Source organism: Heterocephalus glaber, unplaced genomic scaffold (genome assembly GCF_053883595.1).
Source record: "Heterocephalus glaber isolate CG9 unplaced genomic scaffold, H.glaber_assembly_v1.0 deba00001662, whole genome shotgun sequence".
In the NCBI taxonomy this organism is placed as follows: Eukaryota; Metazoa; Chordata; class Mammalia; order Rodentia; family Bathyergidae; genus Heterocephalus; species Heterocephalus glaber.
This window is the reverse complement of record NW_028258403.1, coordinates 13,930,567-13,949,868: the sequence shown is the minus strand read 5'-3', so window position 1 is coordinate 13,949,868 and position 19,302 is coordinate 13,930,567. Positions and strand designations below refer to the sequence as shown.

At 40.9% G+C, this 19,302-nt stretch overlaps 1 protein-coding gene across 12 annotated transcripts in view; it reads right to left on the bottom strand.

Moving 5' to 3' along the window:
• The window catches only part of Npas3 (neuronal PAS domain protein 3), an 872,828-nt gene extending 854,429 nt beyond the window's left edge, over window positions 1-18,399 (bottom strand). For 2 of the 12 annotated variants that reach the window (XM_021246625.2, XM_087197268.1), the window contains exon 1: window positions 17,755-18,399. In XM_021246625.2, the coding sequence (XP_021102284.1) occupies window positions 17,755-17,912 (158 nt within the window). In that variant the 5' untranslated portion in view covers window positions 17,913-18,399. Of the gene's footprint in view, window positions 1-13,325; window positions 13,659-17,754 lie in introns of those variants that run through there. The other 10 variants (XM_021246624.2, XM_004867579.4, XM_087197269.1 and 7 more) reach the window with 8 other exon arrangements.
• Between the last annotated feature and the right edge of the window lie 903 nt (window positions 18,400-19,302).

The window sequence follows — 19,302 nt, the reverse complement described above, 5'->3', positions numbered from 1 at the left end:
AGAATAAATGATGAAATGGTACTAATATGCCCTTTCAGGAGGTTCTCAGAACCCCCAAAGCCCATTTACTGAGCGTCATAACATTGATGGGCTATAAGACTGCAGAAACCACATAGGATCGGAGCCTGCTGAAGGCCTTTGTGGTCATATGCCCAACAGATACCATTGGTAAATGCATTACAGCAAAATATAACTAGATGTCTGTCCTTGGAACAAGACTTGGTAAATGAAAACACCCCCAGAAGAAGAAAGGGACTGGATCTCGTGAAGTTTAATGTGGTTTAGTTCAACCCATTTGACATGGATTCCCTTCTACAAAGAACACTACCACCACCTATGAATCTTAATGTAAATCATGTTTCAGCAGGGAATACTTCCAATTTCTGTGTCACCACGTATCAGTCAATTCTAAATTTCTTGGTGTGGTGGTAGATTTTTACCACAGAGACTTTTAACTAGATAGAAAAATGGTTAACAATGAAAATATGTACAACATATGTATTTAGGCTGACTTACTACATTTACTCAGCTTTATAATCAATGTTGTAAAATTAAAATGCTTTTTTTTGGTACCAGGGATCGAACTTGGGTCCTTGCGTTTGCGCAGCAGATGGCAAAACCACTGAGCTAAATCCCTGGCCCTAAAATGTTTTTTCTAAAAAATAATTTCACTATGAGATAGTTTCCAGAAGAGGTAAGTCAAGTGTTTACTAATGTTTCTACTGGGAAGGGATTGGGGTGGGGGGGACACATAAGGAGAGAGCCAAGCACATATTAAAGGTTTTCCACATTCTATTAACTTACAAATGTGGTGTTTATCATAGACTCCTTTTAAAAAAAGAATGTAAAATTTACTTCTATGAATTTCTCTCATCAATTAATCCTCTGTCACCACCAAAATTAGCTTTCAAAGTAGGGTTTAGTGAATGAAGAGAGAGAGAATGAAGTTACAGAAGGACAGTCCACATCATAATAGTTCTAAAGTTTTCCTAAGTGTATTCATAATGGAAAAACAGAAAAAATAGGAAGAATTTTTTTGAGGAAAAATGCTTTTTCCATGGTGTTCTATTATCATAGACAACAGCATAACATAGGTACAGGAACAAAATACCCATAATGTCATAATGTACATATAATTATCAGAATATATGTATAGATAATCTATATATTGGGAGAAATTAGGCAGACAAGTTAATTATGTCATAGGCATGTACTTGCAGCACCTATTAAGTATCATTAATTGGAAGTTTCAAGAAAACAACAAATAAACGATTAAGTGATACATGTATTTAAAAAGTCATTAATCTACTCTAAGTAAAAAATCTTATCTAATCATAAATCTTTAAATCTGTCCACACTACAAACATTAAATCAATTCCCCTTTACAAGTAAGGGAGTAGAATTAGCAGAAAGCTCTTTTGAAATGTAATGTTAAAAAAAATTAATAACTGTTATAGTTTGAATAAATATCTCACTACAGAAATTTATTCCTCTAAAAATATTTTAGAAACACACAAAATTTTCAGATATTAGTTATTCCCCTGTCTACCAAATATTATATTAATTTCCTTCTTGGTAGATCTTCTAGCTCCCAAATATTTCTAGAGTTGTATTGTCTTGATTTAATTTAACCAACAAAAGTATTTATCTCTAAACATTTTTAGTGTTTTTCTTCACTACTACATGGAGTCATATGGGTAATACATCACTTTAAAATATAACTAAATGTTCTCTATTGCTTCCATTGCCATGTCCCCTGAATACTCTCCAACAAGTTTCCTCTCAAAGATTTTTTTAGAGAAAGAAATTTAAATATCCAACATTTTATTGACTGAATCCTGTATAACAAGCATCATATGTGATGTAAAGATGTTAACTTATTCAGTAGTTTTATAAATAAGGAATATTTGTAAATGTTAATGCCACTAGAAAAAAATCCACCATATACCTCAACTCATTTTCTGTTTTATATCCACATACGTCAAATCATGTAGTCATAGATTTTTGAAGTTGTGAGTATTGGCAATTGAATATGCAAATAAAGAAACTGAGGCTCTGAAAGGTCAAAGGACCTGTGTAGTGCACAATTTCCTATAAAGATAATGGAAGACTCATACACTGCCCAGGGTTTACACCAATCCATGCTTTTATACCAGTTCCCAAGGATCCCAATTGAGATTCATAATGTATTATCCTGAGAATTTCACTATCCATGGGCTTCTGTCTTAAGTATACATATAGTTATTGCTGAGTAATGGAATTCTTGCATTTTTTCTTTTTTTTTTTTTTTTGTCTGCCCATTGTTTCCCTTTGGTATACCTTGACTTCAGAGGCTTTCTACTGACTTCTGCCCTGGTGTATTTTACTAGCAATTTAAATATCCTAATTCAACAATGTTCTATAGCGTAACAATTACAGTATTTTTAAAAATATGCAAAATCACATTAAGCCAGAGGGTGGTATCACTGTCATTAAGAGGACTGTGCCTAATTGGTTATGTCCATCCTGTGATCTCATATCAATACAGCACAGAATCAGGCCTCAGAAAATTCTTAACATTCTGGAGAGAAATACAAAGATATGGGAAAATCCTTTCTTTTTGCTATAAAAGTTCTACCTTTCTGGTAGTTGTATCAAACATGAAATGAATACTAAAGGATGAACATACCCAACTCTACAGTGAGCAGCTTCCCTAAATTAATGAGAAGCAACCCATTTTATTTTTTAAGTATTCTGATTTTTTCCCTAAAAACAAAAACAAAAAATTACTGCAGGAGATTAAACCATATGGATGAAACCACATGCTAGAGCAGAACAGGTTGTGGAAAAATATGCCTTCATAATGTCTTCCACTATCTGTGCTGCTAACTATAACTCTTGCATATATAATTCCATTATACTTTTATAATTCAGGGTTTTGAAAATGCTTTTGAACCATTAAAATATTTTCCTGGTTAAAATTCTTTGAGATGTTCTTAACAAGAGTCTTAGATAATGAATTTGGGCAAACTCTGGAACAGTCTTTACACTATTATCATTCTCATTAATTTTCAGAACTACCCACTGTGTTGAGATGATTGTCATGGGCCTAAGACTTCAATTTGGCTAAATATTTTTGCATATATTTTAACATATAAGTAACTAACAGATGTTCAAATGTTAAGTTCATATGGAAGATATGGTTAAATATGTTTAAACTCATGGTTTATTTACTACATCAATCTTATTTTACTATTTCTTTTTGACTTACACAATTTGCTCTGTACTTTGGTCTACAACTGACCGGTAATTTCAAAACTCCTTCAAAGACAATAATGCTTTAAAAACACTATGGAATTTAAGCCATTTATCCATATGAAATATTTAACATATCTAGCATCACTAGCTTTTTTAAAAAGAATACCTTAAATGGGAACTCAAACATTGTTTTTATAAAATATATAGAATTCATATAAAGTATAGGACTGGGTTGTTGCTGTTGTTGTTTTATATCTTCTTTTCTGAAAAACTGGTTTCCATTTATATTCTTATTTGTCTTTAGCTACCTGATATATGAAACTGCCCTAACCTGCCAGAAAAAGATGAGTAGGAGGCTAAAAACAATATTACTTTAAAAGAGTTAATACAGTTTACAGTTTCAAACTTTCATCCTGTTTATTTTTTTTCCTTTGCCTTTTTGGTTATCTCTGAAGACCGCTTCTGTTTCCATTGTTTCATCCTTTAGCATTCACATATCAGAGCAATAAGTATTTCATTACTGGTTTATCTGTCCAGAGGCTTGAGAAGCGGTAACAATTAACCCTCCCTTCACAGTGATTGATACAGGCTTTGCTTTCAATTTGTTCCACTACACAGATCATGAAATTCTGAATGCAATCATCCTCATTGACCTACACTTTCAAATACACAGCTACAATGAGACGAAAGTAATTATTAAAAGGAACACAGGACGACTGAGATCTGAAACAAAGTCTTTTTAAAATCTGTTAGATGACCTTCTGGTAAAATTGGCAAATTTTGATGCTAAACAAAATGACAGCTTTGTGTCCCTGTCTGGAAATATTCAATACAACTTGATCATTGTATACTATGGTGATTGCACTGGGTATAGCATGTACTAAGAAAATGCAGAAAGCCATTCCAGAACTGTTACAAGTAAGAGCTGAGCTGTTAATGTTGTATCTTAAACTGTAAAACTGTTTCAGGGAAGCTAAACTTTCTCATTTGTGTAAAAAAGAAAATCTTTACCAGAGCAAAGAATTCAGATTGCAAAAGCAATAGTTTCACTCTCAAGAAAGAGTTGCATACCTGAGCTCCATATTTTCCTTCTTCCCCTCCCCTCCCTTTGGATGAAGATTCATGGCAAGAAATGAATACATTTTTCACAAAGTCTGAAAAATAGCTTCAAATAAATATTAATCTACTGCAATCGATATATATGAGGAATGGAAATGAGCTAGTAGAAGAGTGGTGACTACAGAACTATATTAAAACAAGGGTTGCAGTTAAAGAAAATCAAGGCAGGAAGCAAGGCAGCAGGCCTGAGGCTCTAATCACAGAACAGAGTGATGGAGATGAACCAATACTGCATGGATTAGCAATGAATTATTTTGAACTGTAATCATATGCCTGCACAGAAGAGAGGCAAAAACTAACCATTACTCATAAACTGATCTGCTGATTGAGAAAGGGAGAGAAAAAAAGAAATTCACATGCTAAACTAATTCACAATAATAAAAATCTATTCAAGTAACATTTAATTTTTAATGTCTGCCACGTATTATATAATATGGATTATTTAGAGCATAAACTATAAAGTACTTTAATTCAAACAGGATTAAGTCAACCATTTCTTCAAAGATTAGAATGTGATATGGCTACTCCACTCTCTATTCTATCTTGCCCCATAAACTCATTTTTTGGAGAACTTTGACACTATTCAAATACAAAAATTTTTAAGTATTTAGCTATGAAGAAGAAACAGCACTCAAGGAATTAACTTCCTTTGGAGAATCTGAAAAATTCATATCAAATGAAGATTCAATTGTTAGAACTAATTTTGTGAGGAAGAAAAAAATTCAAAACTGCTGGTAGCAAGAGATTCCTGAGATTCTTATGAACAGACTGTTTAAATGAAGAGCACTTTAATCAGTAGAGGAATCCTCACGTTTCTAATGTCTTGCTGTGCATTCTGCAGGTTATAGTAGCAGCTGGTAGAGGTCATATATCTTTTGTGAGCATCCCAAAAAAGGCTCACTGCCAGACTGTTAAATTATGAATAAGCAATGAACAAAAGAATGCAGATACGGTGGTGACAAGATAATCCAAGCAAATTTATCTATGACAAATTTCACAGGATTAACAAATTACATTTACACAGAACAATAAAAATGCAAAAAAATGATGAGCCTACTTTTACGGCGTTAGGAAAACAAAAAAAGTTACCAATCCACTGTATATATTTAAATTTAACTCAATCTAAAGTAAGACATTTACAATCCATTCAAGATATCTTTGTAATATTTTTGCACTTTTGGCAGAAATAGACAAACATGGTATATCTATTATGTATTTTATATATAATTTATGTTGTAAACAGTGTATGTGTGTATGACATATATAAACTGTGCCTACCATATACAAAAATCTTGTAAAGTGCCTTTCATATATATGAATAGAATGCATATATTTTTCAGAAGAATATTCTGAAAATAATTTTTGCAGGGAAAAATAGGAATATATATATATATACTTCAAAAGATCATTACCAGAGATGGTTAGGTACAGGATTAATCAGTGTAATGCATAGTAACTATGCATATCTTTATGCACTGATGTCTCCATTTTCTAGGACCAGAGAGAGAGGTTCTATAAGCCATTTCAATCATTCAGTTTAGCTCCCACCAAAATACAGCACTTCATTCTCTGAGTAAAATGCCTCCTGTATAATGTTTAAAATTAGCACCTTTTTCTATAGTGGCACAGTAGAAAGGAAAATTCAGAGATTTGGGGAGGTGGGTGTTAATTACAGCTAAATTCACATACAGATGCTCTTTAATACAGTATTAAAATTTTTCTTTGTAATGAAACTTTTATAAATATTTTTACAAATCTTACAGATGAAACAGCCATAATCTATCAGACATGAGATAATACCAAAATGACTTATGATTCTATAAAGTAGTCTTAAAATGCTATATGACACTACATTCCAACTTATGTGACATAAAGATTTTAAGTATTAATATTTTAGATAGGTATCTAAGTCATAGCCCTTTAATTCTGCATTACCATGCTGCTGGTGATAAAATACTGCAAACAGATATAATTTCTTTTATGATCTGACTGCTGTTTTAAATTTTGTAGCTTATTTTTCATCTATACTTTCTACTGACTTTGGTTTTCATCCTCAGTATTTTAATAAAGTAGTTCTCTAAGTTCTTATCAACATTTTATCAGGCAACATTTTTATGTAAATAAGAAACCTGCTGAATGTGAAAGTGAATATTTAATTAAGACAGAGAAGCAAAATACCTTCTTTAACCACAAATACTCAAGCACTGTTTACCTAGTCCTTTCAAGTCCTCAAACTTCCACTACACATTTTATTTTTCTCAAAGAAGTTATTTGGCAGAAGGTATTAAATCAAAATATAAAGATAAATGTGGCATGCTGGTCTACCTCTGTAATCTATCAATGTGCAGTGATGGAGTCAAATGCTAAAAAGTTTCCTAAAGTATAGTTTGGGTCAAAGAACTGTTAGATACCAGACCAACCCTTTAGTAACAGGCATAGAGAAATCAAAATGTTACCAAAGACATTCACTTCTTAAAGATGTCTTTTGTATGTGTGTGTGTGTGTAAAGGAAAACTAAATAATGGCCTACCATTTAAGTATTTATTGTGGCCCACTTTTAACATGTTATGTTCCTAATTAAAAGAATTAGTATATATAAAAAGCCCTTATAACAGTACCTGTTTATTAGTACACTGTGCTATATATATGCTTGCTTTCATTATTATAGTGCTGGGTAATTTTGCAGAAGGCCAAGTTTTACAAGTCGTCATATATTTCAAAAGACCATACCCAGAAAGACAGGCACAAAAGTGTGTTATTTATAAATCCTCATGAGGCTGTTTCTACCCATTCAGTGCCAAAACTATCATAAAACAAAAATGCCTCAAGCATGCTCCTCACACAAAATGAGGCACACTGAGGTGTGGTTACAAGGGTAGAAGAGGCCTTGAGCACTGCACACATACATGCTACCATCAGAGAGGTATGTGTCCCTGGCAAACAGATTCTTCTAAAACCATTCAGCTAAAATCTGCTCTGAAGTATATACCGCTGTGGAGCTTGCCTACAAAACTATCAGAATGTAAAAGAGTGAGGAGGGAATATTTTAAATATTTATTCCTCTTCTCACTTTATAAACAGTGTGTTTCTGAAGTTCTGAACCAAATACCTGATGAAGGACCAAGAGAGGAAATGCAGTTCACCATTCACAGCATAACCATTCTGCCTGCTTTTGGAACTCTGCCATTGGCTCAGAAATCTAACTTTGGGAAGTCCAAAGACCCTACACACTGGTGGTGAAGTACAGAGATGACACTGCCTAAGTCCACATCAGGACAAACCTAAATTCAATTTCTGACTCTATCACCTTCCTCGGAAATACTAACCTCTATTTTCTTATCCATAAATGGGGATACTAACACTCCCCTCACAGAGTATTGGGAAAAGTTAATGAGAAAATTACTGTGAAGTATTAAATACAAGGTCTGAAATAGGATAGTGTCCAGTGAATACTTATTATCCTATGTAACCTATTTTCAAATCCATTAAAACACCTTTTCTAAACTTTGCTATAATTTCACTTATATTTATACAGCATCTATTCTTTCTTCCCTCCAAGATCCTTTAATCATTTTATAGTCATTAATTATAATTTTTTGCAAATTAAAAGCCTGTCCTCCCAGAAGACTAAAGCTAACAAAAGTGGGGGGGGGGAGCTTTTTATCTATAATTCTGTATTCTTAGTCTTTTAGAAAAGGGTATTTTCTGACTCTGTATAATATTTTGCATATTCAATGTAAAGCCAAGTGTATAGCCAAAGAAACTGCTCTTATGGGGCATATTATTCAGTACTGTCCCTAGCACAACTCATTAAATAAAGCTGAATGAAAGAACCAATCAATAATTTCAGTCTAGGGCCAGAAGCACTGTGGGCCAAAGTAACATAGGATTTTCATCTCAATTCTCAAAATCTTTTACAAGTATTAACATTAATTCACCAAAAGGTTATGCTTTACAAATGTCTACAGACAAGTTCAAGTGTTTGTTACTTTTGTCATTTTCCTAGTCATTTCAGATACAGCAGCAGTCACATTAGCTCTTAGTAAATGATGTTCTGTTTGTGCACTAATATTACTACAAATTATTCTAAGTATGTAAGGTTCTATCAAACTTAACAGTGCAAACACCCTATTCACACTAATGAGGCCCAGCGCAGTAAAAATACCATTCAGTTACAGTTGGTTTATTACACAGCTCAATAAGGGGAAAAAAAAGCCCAGTATTTACTGTGAAAATACTAACATCATTAAATTCAAACAATTGAATTTTACCATAAATTCTAGAAGTTCTCACCTAATTACACATTTAAATATTCCATTATGTGTAACCACAGTAGCATTTAAAAGTTAAAGAGTAATATTTAATAAACTGATCAACTAAAATTTTTCACATAGTAATTTCTTCACTAAGTTTCAGCCTTATTCATCCTAAGCAATTAAAGACATGTATATAAAACACCTGAAGTTACATTCTAAACCAATTCCAATGGAGATATTTTCAAAATCAATTCTAATGATTAAATGCTTCAATGTAGAAAAAATGATCATGTGAACATAGTATCAAGGTAGGGGTGGCTGGTCCTGCTCTCGGGTATGTTTAATTTCCCTTCAACTTTCTTTAAATTTAATGGCTCAGAAAAAAATTGTAGAAAAAAACAGACTAAGGTTTACACTGGGGTCATTATTATTAGGAAAGCACTTGAGGAAGTTTGTAAGGTAAAACATTACTAAGAGTGATTGAGAAACTTTAACGATTTATACCCATAAATATCCCAAAATATGAAGCTATACTACAGTTTAAAAATAACTACACTGAAGTTATTCTTAAATTCTCATCCAAAAGCACTGCTTCATAGAAATCCCGTACATGTGCGCGTGCGCGCGCGCGCACACACATATCACAGGAAACCTCACCACAGAGCAAAGGATGCTGAGAAGCAGGTCTTGCCTCAAATGAACACAGTGTTACCATGCCAAGGGATCTCAGTAAAATCTGGGGCAGGGAAAGTCAGTGGAGTCATAGAAATTCTGAAATTCCTATAAAATAGCCCTGTAACAGAAGCAACCATTACAGAGAAAAATTTCAGGGTAAGATCAAAAGTCATATTATTAAAACTATCAAACTATTCTAATTTGTGAGTTTTATTTAAAGGATAATGTAACTCTTACCTACTCATTGCTGAGAGAGATGCAATTACACATACACATAAGTTTTAGTAAAAAAAAAAAGTCATATTTTTAAGAAACAAAACTTTACTCAAAATGTCACTAAGGGATGAAAAAAATTCACATGACTTTGCTTGAAACCAAAATGCATCAAATAATGTTGACTTCTAGTCTGCTTGCTGTATTCAATCAAATCTAGTGATCGGTATATTGCACGCTTGGAGTAGTTATGTCTCTCAATTCACAAATCAGAAATTGGAAATCTGAAAGGATGTTGTAATGTGGGAGGGTCCTACCTAACAGAGGTCATTATAACTCCTGACTTTGAAGCTACACGATGCAATATCCTCTCTTGTGGATCTATGATATGCCCATGCATTACAGTTCTTGTTGACAGTCTGTTGCCTTGGATATATTTCATTATTTCAGTTTTTCCATTTGTAGACCCTTGGCCTTGTGATATGAAGGCCGTCCTATTTCATATTTTCGATTATCATTTAAGCAATCTTGTAAAGCTATTTATATATATAAGCAAGTGTTAGACAACGCATATCATCATTTATCACTGTTTAAGCTTACACTTGTAGAAAAAAATTCTTACAAAAAGTCTGCACCACCACCCTTACTTTTTAAGCCAAAGCTCTGTGCTTTTGCAAACCAGCATGGGCACATCACATGCTTGACACTTCTCTCTAATCTTCTTGGTTATACATCCACATAGTGGAACAACTCTGTGGCAGTGCTATATAATTTGCAGTCTATTGGAGTTTAAAGAAAATCAAACAAGTTTATATATACAAGGTTTCCAAACTTGTTCTTTTAGGCTCTAAGAAAGCACTTGCTGTATGTATGATTCAGAGAAATTTAAAGAGTACTAAATAGTAACCAAAGACATGATCAAGAACAAGCTTCTTTACGTTGTAAACATTACTACAAGGAGATGATTTCTGTACTGTATTATTACATGCAGGCCAGGTACTTCATAAATAAACAAGACAATTCAAAAGACATTTTTTCTCTGTAAGTTTTGATTATGGGTGTATTTGAAAAGCAGTAAAGAATAAAATGTTCATAAACACTTTTTTGTGAAATCCATGATTTGGAAACCATTTTTTAAATAAATGGGAGGATACAACTGAAAACATGTCCACAGAAACTGATTTTTTATAAATATACTGGTGTTCAACTGTGGTTAGAGAAATACTACTATTAACTGGCAAGTCTTAGGCACAGGGTACAAAGGTGGAGTGACTACTCAGTTCAAGCAAGTAACTACGGGGGGGGGGGGCTAACCTCTCCTGAACAAACCATCTGACTTCCACTTCTCATTACAAAAACCAAATCAACATATACTTACAATGTTTACACTTAAAGTGTTAAGAGCATTTAAACCCCTGATAACAAAGTGAACCCTTGGGGCATAAAACAACTGTTTGGATAATGGGCCAACTTTGTGGTTATTACAGTTTGAAACAGCTTATAACTCCTTAGTTCCTCTCTTCTACAGTGCTCCTTCTGTCACCTAGTCCGTTATTACTCCTCCCTCTCCCTATAGGTTAAACTTCCTCAGATCCAACCTTTAAATGACAGCATCCAAGCTGAACAAGAAGATGCTATTAAAGGGCATTAAATTAAATACAGTATATCCTCCTACAACTTCAATCAGAATTTCAGACCAAGTGTTATTTAGTTCAGCTCTCAAGTGGAGCAGAATAACAAATCACACACTTTGATTTACCTTCTTCGAATGCCAAATGGAGACAGGTGATAAAGAACGCACTCATGCACAGGCTATGAAGTTTCCCCTAGAAATTAATTCTATCTTTGAGATTCCTATCTCAGAGAAATTCCCAAAATGGCACACAAATAGGCCTCTGCTACAGAGATTACTGGGGCCAACCCAGTAAATACATTTACTACCAAAAGAACTGGGGAAAAGAGGGAAGGAGGGAGGGAGAGAAGGAAATCAATTACAGTATAAATTTTGATTCCAAGAAGTATTCATCACCATGTTAAAGAAATTATTAAAAGGCTTGCACTATGCTGTGAGAAATAAAATTTTTCTATCTACTAAAGTAAAGTATTTAATATGTGAAATTTTCATTAAATACTAGTACCATGAACCAAATGTTCCTTGATAGCTATTTAGAGATGTCAGATTTTCTAGTTAGGAAGTAATAATCTGTATAGCATACGACATCTTTAAAAACTGGATCATGTAAGATTTACTCTCTGACATAGGATTTTTACAGAATTATCTACAAGTTAGTGTCAGTCTATTTTGTAGCTACTTAACGAAAGTATTTCCTTAATCTTGATCATCCTGCTGTCCTTATTATACGAAGAAAACAAGCAACTGTACAAGAACCTTTTTAAATGAGTATCTCCCTATCTTCTCTTGATGTATGTTGCACAGAACTTAGTTGTATCAAAAATAAAAATGTCCATGTAAAAATAATTAAATCTTACAACTAAGCACTTTCCTCAGCTACTTTTCAAGTTCTCCTATGCCTTTGGGGAAAGTAAACGTCCTTGTGTTTGGGGGAGTGCATAAGTCTGACCTGGTTTGTTTTCCTCAGGAATCAATGGGTAACATTTCATACTTCCTACTGAACCTTTCCTCTTCGGAGACAGAAAGAGATATTCACTTGGCTCGAGCCGATATGCTACATGCAATTAATGTCATTAATTCTGTCAGTTAACAGCAAATAGGATTTCAAACAAAGTAGGCTGGGTGGACAGCAGGAGGGAAACCACGTTGGGGGTGGGGGCGGGGTGCTTAGTTACTCTGAAACCTAACAATGCTGTTCACGTAGGGCGGTTAGGGGTATTTTGAACACAAACTCCCTATCCCTTTGGCTCATCTAGTTTAACTAACTTCAAACTGACATGCTCCAATGAGCTCCTTGCCTGGATATGCAATTCTCACCAGGAACTTTTTAAAACACAGATCTCCAAACAGTAACTAACGGGGCATGGATGCTCTAACTGCTGACACATTTTGTATCTCGCTGTTTGTTTGCTTATTTGGATATAAGGGCTTTCTTGTTAATTTTTCTTTCTTTTTTTTCCTGGGGGCAGGGGGTGAGTGGAGAGGAGGGAAGGGTGTCGGGGGGAGGGTAGAGCAGAGGACCCACAAGTTGCTGGGGCTGCGGGAGGCGGCGGCACCACCCTCGCTCCGCCGGGCCCGGCCTAGCAGCTCCGCGCAGAGACAAGACGGCCCCTGAGCGGCACAGTCCGGGCCTGGCGCGAGCTCCGCGCTCCGTGCTCCCGCCCCCGGCCTCCTCCTCCTCCTTCTCCTCCTCCTCCTCCTCCTCTCCTCCTCTCCTCCCCTGCTCGTCGGCTTCCCTCCCCCTCCCCAGCCTCATTCCCTTCCTAGAGAGCAGCTGCCAAGGGACCTGCGGAGGCCCCGGGGATCCCCCGGCCCCCCACCCTCACCGCTGCGCCCCGACACAAGCAGCGCCTTCTTTTTTGTTTGCTTTTTTTTTTCTTTTTTCATTTTCTGTTTTTTCTTTTCTTTCTTTTTTTTTTTCTCTCTCTTTTTTTTTTTTTTTTTTTTGGTCAGCGAGTCACTCCATTCGCCGAGCTGAGGAGGTGCGACTGCTCGCGCCGCCCGGCGCCTCCTTCGCCGCCGCGGGGCGGACAATACGCGCGGGGACCGGGCGAGCGCTCGCCTCAGCCCCCGACGCGGTCCCCGCGGGCTCGCGGCCCGGAGGCAGCTGCGGAGCCACCTCGGCGGCGACTCGGGGAGGGCGGGGGAGACGGCGGCCCCGGCGGCAGGTTCAATAAACAGAAAAGTGTTACCGTTCTCGCCTGGAAGGATCCTGCTGAAAGCTGGGCTTGGTGGGCGCCATCTTCCTGCTATTTTTTTTCCTCTCTTACTTTTTGCCTCTCTCTCCCCTCCCGGGGTGGGGGGCGTGGGCAGGGCGGGGGCGCGCGTGTGCGTGGGGTGGCGGGAGTGAGTGCGGGAGTGCGCGGCGCGCAGCGGCTGCCCGGCGGGCGGCGGTCGTGGCCGTGGCCGTGGCTGTGGCTGTGGCTGTGGCTGTGGCCGTGGGAGGGGGGGCGGCGGCGGCGGCGGTGGCCGTGCTGCCGAGGCAGGAAGGCTATGGAAAAGTAGCGGGGCCGGGGCCAGAGCCTCGCCGGCGGCCGGCCGGCCCCTCGCGCCGCCGGTACTCCCCGCCGCGGCTCGCCGCCGCCTCCGCCGCCTGCGCCTTCTCCTCCCCCTCCTCGTCCGGCGCCGTCGCCGTCCATGCGCCGCAGAGCGCCCGCGGCCCGGGCCGCCCGGGCTCCCGAGCCCTGCCCAGCGCCGCGGCGAGCGGCGGCGGGGGGAGCGGCCACTCGGCGGCCCAGGGCCCCGCCGCCTCCGGGCTCAGCCTCGCGCGCTGCCGGGCACACACACACCACCCCCACCACCCCACCCCCGCCACCCGAGCCGGCCGGGCGGCAGGTGGGGCGCACACCCCCGCCGGCGGTTGCGGGGCCTAGGCCGGGGCGCAGTGGGAGGGGGGAGGGGGAGGACACCCTGGGGGTTCCCAGCTTGACCGCTGTGAAAGTATTTCTGGGCATTTTCCAGCTGCTTTGCTCCCGAGCGCTCTCGCGCACACACCCCCCTTATCACTCTCTCTCTCTCTCTCTCTCTCTCTCTCTCTCTCTCTCTCTCTCCCTCCCTCTCCCCATCCCCTCCCCCTCTTTCCCCCCCTCCTCTCTCTCTCCTCTCTCTCCTCTCTCTCCTCTCTCTCCTCTCTCTCCTCTCTCTCCTCTCTCTCCTCTCCTCTCTCTCCTCTCTCTCGTTGGGGGACTAGGAGACTCGGCTGTTGGCGCAACAACGCCACTCAGTTGCAGTTTCAAACACTTCCCTTCTCTGGTGTTTCGCTGCCAGGAGGAAGGAAAGAAACCAAGGAACAAGGAGGCCAGGGGAGTGAGCTGGGGCAAGAAGCCGTCCCAGGCGCTCCTCCCTGAGCTGCTGAAATCCAGGCGGTGGTGGGTTTGGGGGCGGGGGAGGTGCGCTGCTCCCAGCCCTGGGCCAGGAGAGCCCCAAGAGCGGCGCAGCTGCCGCACCGGCACCTTGTAGCTCTGGCGCTTTCAGCCGGGTCCCTGGTGCCGAAGTATCTGCATTATTCGATCACATACACACATGCAGACCCAGGCTTCACAGGTGAATCCTCAGGACGTTAAAACGCAGGTCCAAAGGCCTTTCTCGACACAGATCCTGTTACTTGGGACTGGGCTGCTGGCCTATGGGGTCTAGCCCAGCTACCTCCCCATTTTACAGCTCAGCAAGGCCTAGAGACCAAGCCACTCAATGCAGGCCCCACGTTGGAATCCTGTTAGCTGGGTAGACCTTAATCAGAGTGTTTTCTACCCTAAGCCACTCTGCAGCAGGAGGGCAGCTTTTTATGCAGAGACTTGGGTCAGCTGTGTGTCAACCAGGCAAGAACTCCCAAAACATTTCTACTTCGAATAAATGAAACGGCCTGATAAAAAACATCAGTTCTATCTTACGCTTTGCATTTTACTTTAAACTTTAGGAGGGAAAAAAAGACCTGAAAAGGGGTCCCTTTCAGTCCTACCATTCCAATAGAGTAGGGCTGGGGACTTGGAAATTTGCACAGAAGGCACAATTTTTTTACGTGGCAGGTGTTCAGTCTGCACGGTAGTGTTGGACTTATCTTTGGAGTACACTCTACAGGTAGGAGAAAACGAGAGTGATTGAGAAATGAACCAGTGTTGAGCGTTGCCCACAAGACGTGTATGGGCTGGTGGAAAAGAGAGAATATTGCTAGTTGGAGGCTCAGGTTCCAAGACAGTCCCTCTGAGGCATTTCTACCCAAAGATGACAAATGAGAGAAGCTGTGGTCTCCCAACAGGAAGACCACTCTGGTTGAGAAACCCTCCTGTCACTTCTTCATGAGATTTCCAAGAATTACTTTAATTTTTTTTTTTTTTTGGTAAAATGCTGTGTCACCATTCACTTTAGCACACATATCCAGGTCTTGTCGTGGAAGCTAAGTTTGTCCTCTCAGAGTCCCTGAAGCCTGACATTTTCGTGGCCCACAATCTTGACGAAGTGTCAGAGGACAGGAGACTCCTGACTCAGACCATACCTCAACCATTTCCCAATAATCTTCCTGCCCCACATGACTCACTCTTCTGCCCCTAAATTAATTAAAATTAAAGTCACAGGTGTCATCACGACTGACTAACCAAAGAAATCTACATTTTTCACAGCTATCAGCTTCCCTCTTGTCAACATAAGAGAATATAAAAAGGGAGGGAATAATAAATCCCAAAGGCTAAAGTTTAGAGTTGACTCTTTTTACAGCCTTTAGAAACACAGTGGATCCAGAGGATTGACAAGTGGTCCAAATTAAAAGATGAAAGTGCAAAGCACTAGTGCAGCTTTCAGTGTTGAGGTGGCAAGGAATATGGAGAACTACCCCTCAGTGCTCCTGACTTGAGAGAAAATTGGCTCAAAATAATCTTTTTTGAAGGGACAGCACCAACACTCAGAGCAAACCTAAAGACTGAAAATTCATGACTGCCCCTTATGCCAATTTATTTTAAAGGTTAGCTGAAGTTCCCCAGAGGTCTCTGAAATCATCCAAAGGCCATCTGACATTTCTGACCCTTGACTCCCTACTTTCAGGACCACATTATTGTGACTATTGCTGGAACTTCCTAGTTAGAGTGACCGGCTGATTCTATTGTCATTTAAATGTTTTATAAATGACAAAAAAAAAAAAAAAAACCATACCTGGACCATGAACAAGAAAAATCTAATTCTTTTCTTGTCCTTTATGTTTGAAAGATTCCCAGATCTTTTTGTATTAAAGGTTCTTATAATCACTGAAGTAAAACAAGACTTAAATAATTAAGTCAAAATCTCTTTGATGAGGAAGGGTCTCTTTTTGCGTCATTTTTCAAGACTGTTTTTAAAACTTCCAACAATAAGCACATCATATAATGAAGTCTTTTACAGAATATTTGTAATACTGGGCATGAACTTGGAAAATACTCAATGTATGATGCAAAATCTGCTCTGGTCACTGGGCCATTGGTTAGAAGGCACAAAATGTGGCAATGATGGATTATCTTAACCTTTTCAATTTAAATACTGTTGGTTCAAATCAAAGGTTCTCAAATCAATGAAGTTTCAAATACAAGGTAAAAATAGGAACTATTATTTGAATTATGCATTGTGTGTATTTTAAGTTAAATGCCATTGGCAAATCAGATGTTTAATCGTGTGCAATCTGGGAAACACAAATATTTAATTTCACACTTTCATGTGCTCTTTTTTCTTCCATCTTTCATAAAATTCAGCCCCACAATTGGGGAGCTTACCTTTCTTATTACATTGTTAGTTTTTCCCAGCGCATTTTTTGTGGATTACATTTTCAATACCATCTTGGAACATGGGAAGTTGTCCTTAAGGAAAAACTTTAGAATCTACGGATGTTGGTGGTGGTGAATATTTTTTTCTCTTTCTTTCCCAGTATAATCAAAGGATGTTTGTTATTTCAGTGTCACATCCATATTTTTAAATCTACAAATATGTCTAGGAGAAATACATACAAGGCTTAAAAACTTCCTTCTCACCTAGTCTAACTTTGTAAAATTTGCTCCCTAACTTGTATCTCTGAATCTTACCCATTTGCATTAGAATGCGTTTAAGATGAATACTTAACAGCGCCAAAAAGACTCGGATTTCATGCTGTATTTCCCTGTAGTAACAGGTGACATGATAACACTGTTATGTAGAATTGCAAATCTACCACTACACGTGAAAATCGTTCCTATTCTGTTTGGAAACAAATGATCAATCAGCCTCCGGTGATCAATTGCCCCCCTAGCTGTCCGTCAGCGCGGATCCGCACCGGGCAGAGGCACTGAGAATTCTGCCCAGAAGGGGACCAGGATCCCAAACTTTGCAAAAGCACCTAGTGCGGCGTCACAGACTCCGCTGCAACTCTTCCGCTACTCGGGGCTGAGGCTCTAGATAGCGGGCCAGGCAAGAGGGCAAAGGATGATTTTCACTTCGCCTGTGCAGTGGGGTGCTTTTCGATAAGGATTGTGAATTTTTTTTTTCCTTCCTCATCTATAGAACGAAGGTAGGCAAAGTGAGCCCTGGTGATGTGCATGTGTGTTGTAAGGCACAAAACAGGAGCAAAGTGAGTCCCACCCCAGCATCCCCGGGCAGGGGCACTATCCTAGCTCAGGCGGGACTACTCACCGCTGCTGGTAGGAGGTGATGCCCTGGACGTTCTGCGGGGTGCCGTTGGCCGCGGCGCCGGCCCTCCCCATGCCAGTGCTGGCCGGCACCCCCGCGGCCGCCCCGCCGGCCGCCGCGGCCGTCACCTGCACGCTGAAATCCGGAAAGATTCGGATCATCGCCGTGGCTTCGACCCCCGGGCGCTGCGGCTCTGGGCTCGGGCTGGCGGGGGCTCGGGCTCGAGCGGCGGCGGCAGCAGCGCGAGCAGCGAGGGCGGCAGCAGCGGAGCCAGGCACCAGCCTGCAATCCCATTAGTGAGCCGCGGCCACTGAGCGCGGCGGAAAGGCGCTTTGATGTGCGCGCAGCGGGCTGGGGGGAAGACGAGAGTGAGGAGGAGGTGCGGGGGGCGTGCGAGGGACTTGCAAACAGCAAAATGTGTCAGGGTGGGGCCTTTTTCCCTTTTGGGGGGCAGTGGTGCTCCCCCCTCTTTTCAGGATGTAGCTCTCACTGGCTGCTCCGGCTGCGCAGCGAGAGCCCAGCTGAGGGAAGAAGGGGAGGGGGTGGCTGAGGAAGGATGCACCGGGAGGCTTAGCGAGGACTTGGCCGGTGCAAGGGAATGACGGACAGTGGAGGGTGCATTTCTTTCCCGCCCCCCTCTACACACACACACACACACACACACACACACACACACACACACAGGCACGCCGCGCACTTCCGACCCAAAGTGCAGGACTGAAGCGCGCCCTCTCCCCTCCTTTCTCTAGAGAAATAACCACCATCCAGGCAGGCTAGCAGCTTCCAGCAACCTGGACTCTCGCCCGAGCGTATAGGAATGGGGGTGCTGAGCGTCCCCTCCAGCCGGGACCCCTCTCTGCCCGCCTTCCGCACACCATGCAGCGCGAGTGTTGCCAAGCTCAAGTTGGGCTCCTCCAGAACTTGATACTTTATCGAGCAGAGATGGTGTGCGGGGGGGGGGGGGGGGGGCGGCACTTTTGTGCAATGGAGAGTTTGTTTCCTTTATGAGAAAGGGCTCTTCCCGCTCCTGGTAGGCGGACGGGTTGGTTTGGGGCAAACTTGGGAGGTGTGGACTGTGGGTCCTGCTACAGGGATCCGGGTGCGCCCCAATGACCCATCTCTACAAGCCCCTTGTGGCCGATGAAACGAATAAATTAGCAGCCACAACTGAAACAAACTCTGCAAATTCCAACCACCAGGGAAACAAAAAGAGAAAACACGTGGATTTATTTCCTCGCGTCTCAGTTACTTCTCTACAGTGTTACATCCGTCTTTCACTGGAGGGAGAAGAGAGATTATTGTAGTTTGGGTGCGCCTTTTAAGTGACGACTTGCACTCCACACTCGGCCAGGGGGTGGACAGTGGAAGTTGATCGTTTCCCCCACCCCCTGTCCAGGACCCCCCATTGGCCCATTTCCTCCTTTCTCTTCCGGCTGGTGAGCTGGAGCGGAGTTGCGAGCTGCGGGCACAGCCTCTGAAGGATGCCTGGCTCTGGCTCCCTTCCCCTTGTGCTCCCACTCTAGCTGCCTGGCTTTGCTGATGCTGCTGGTG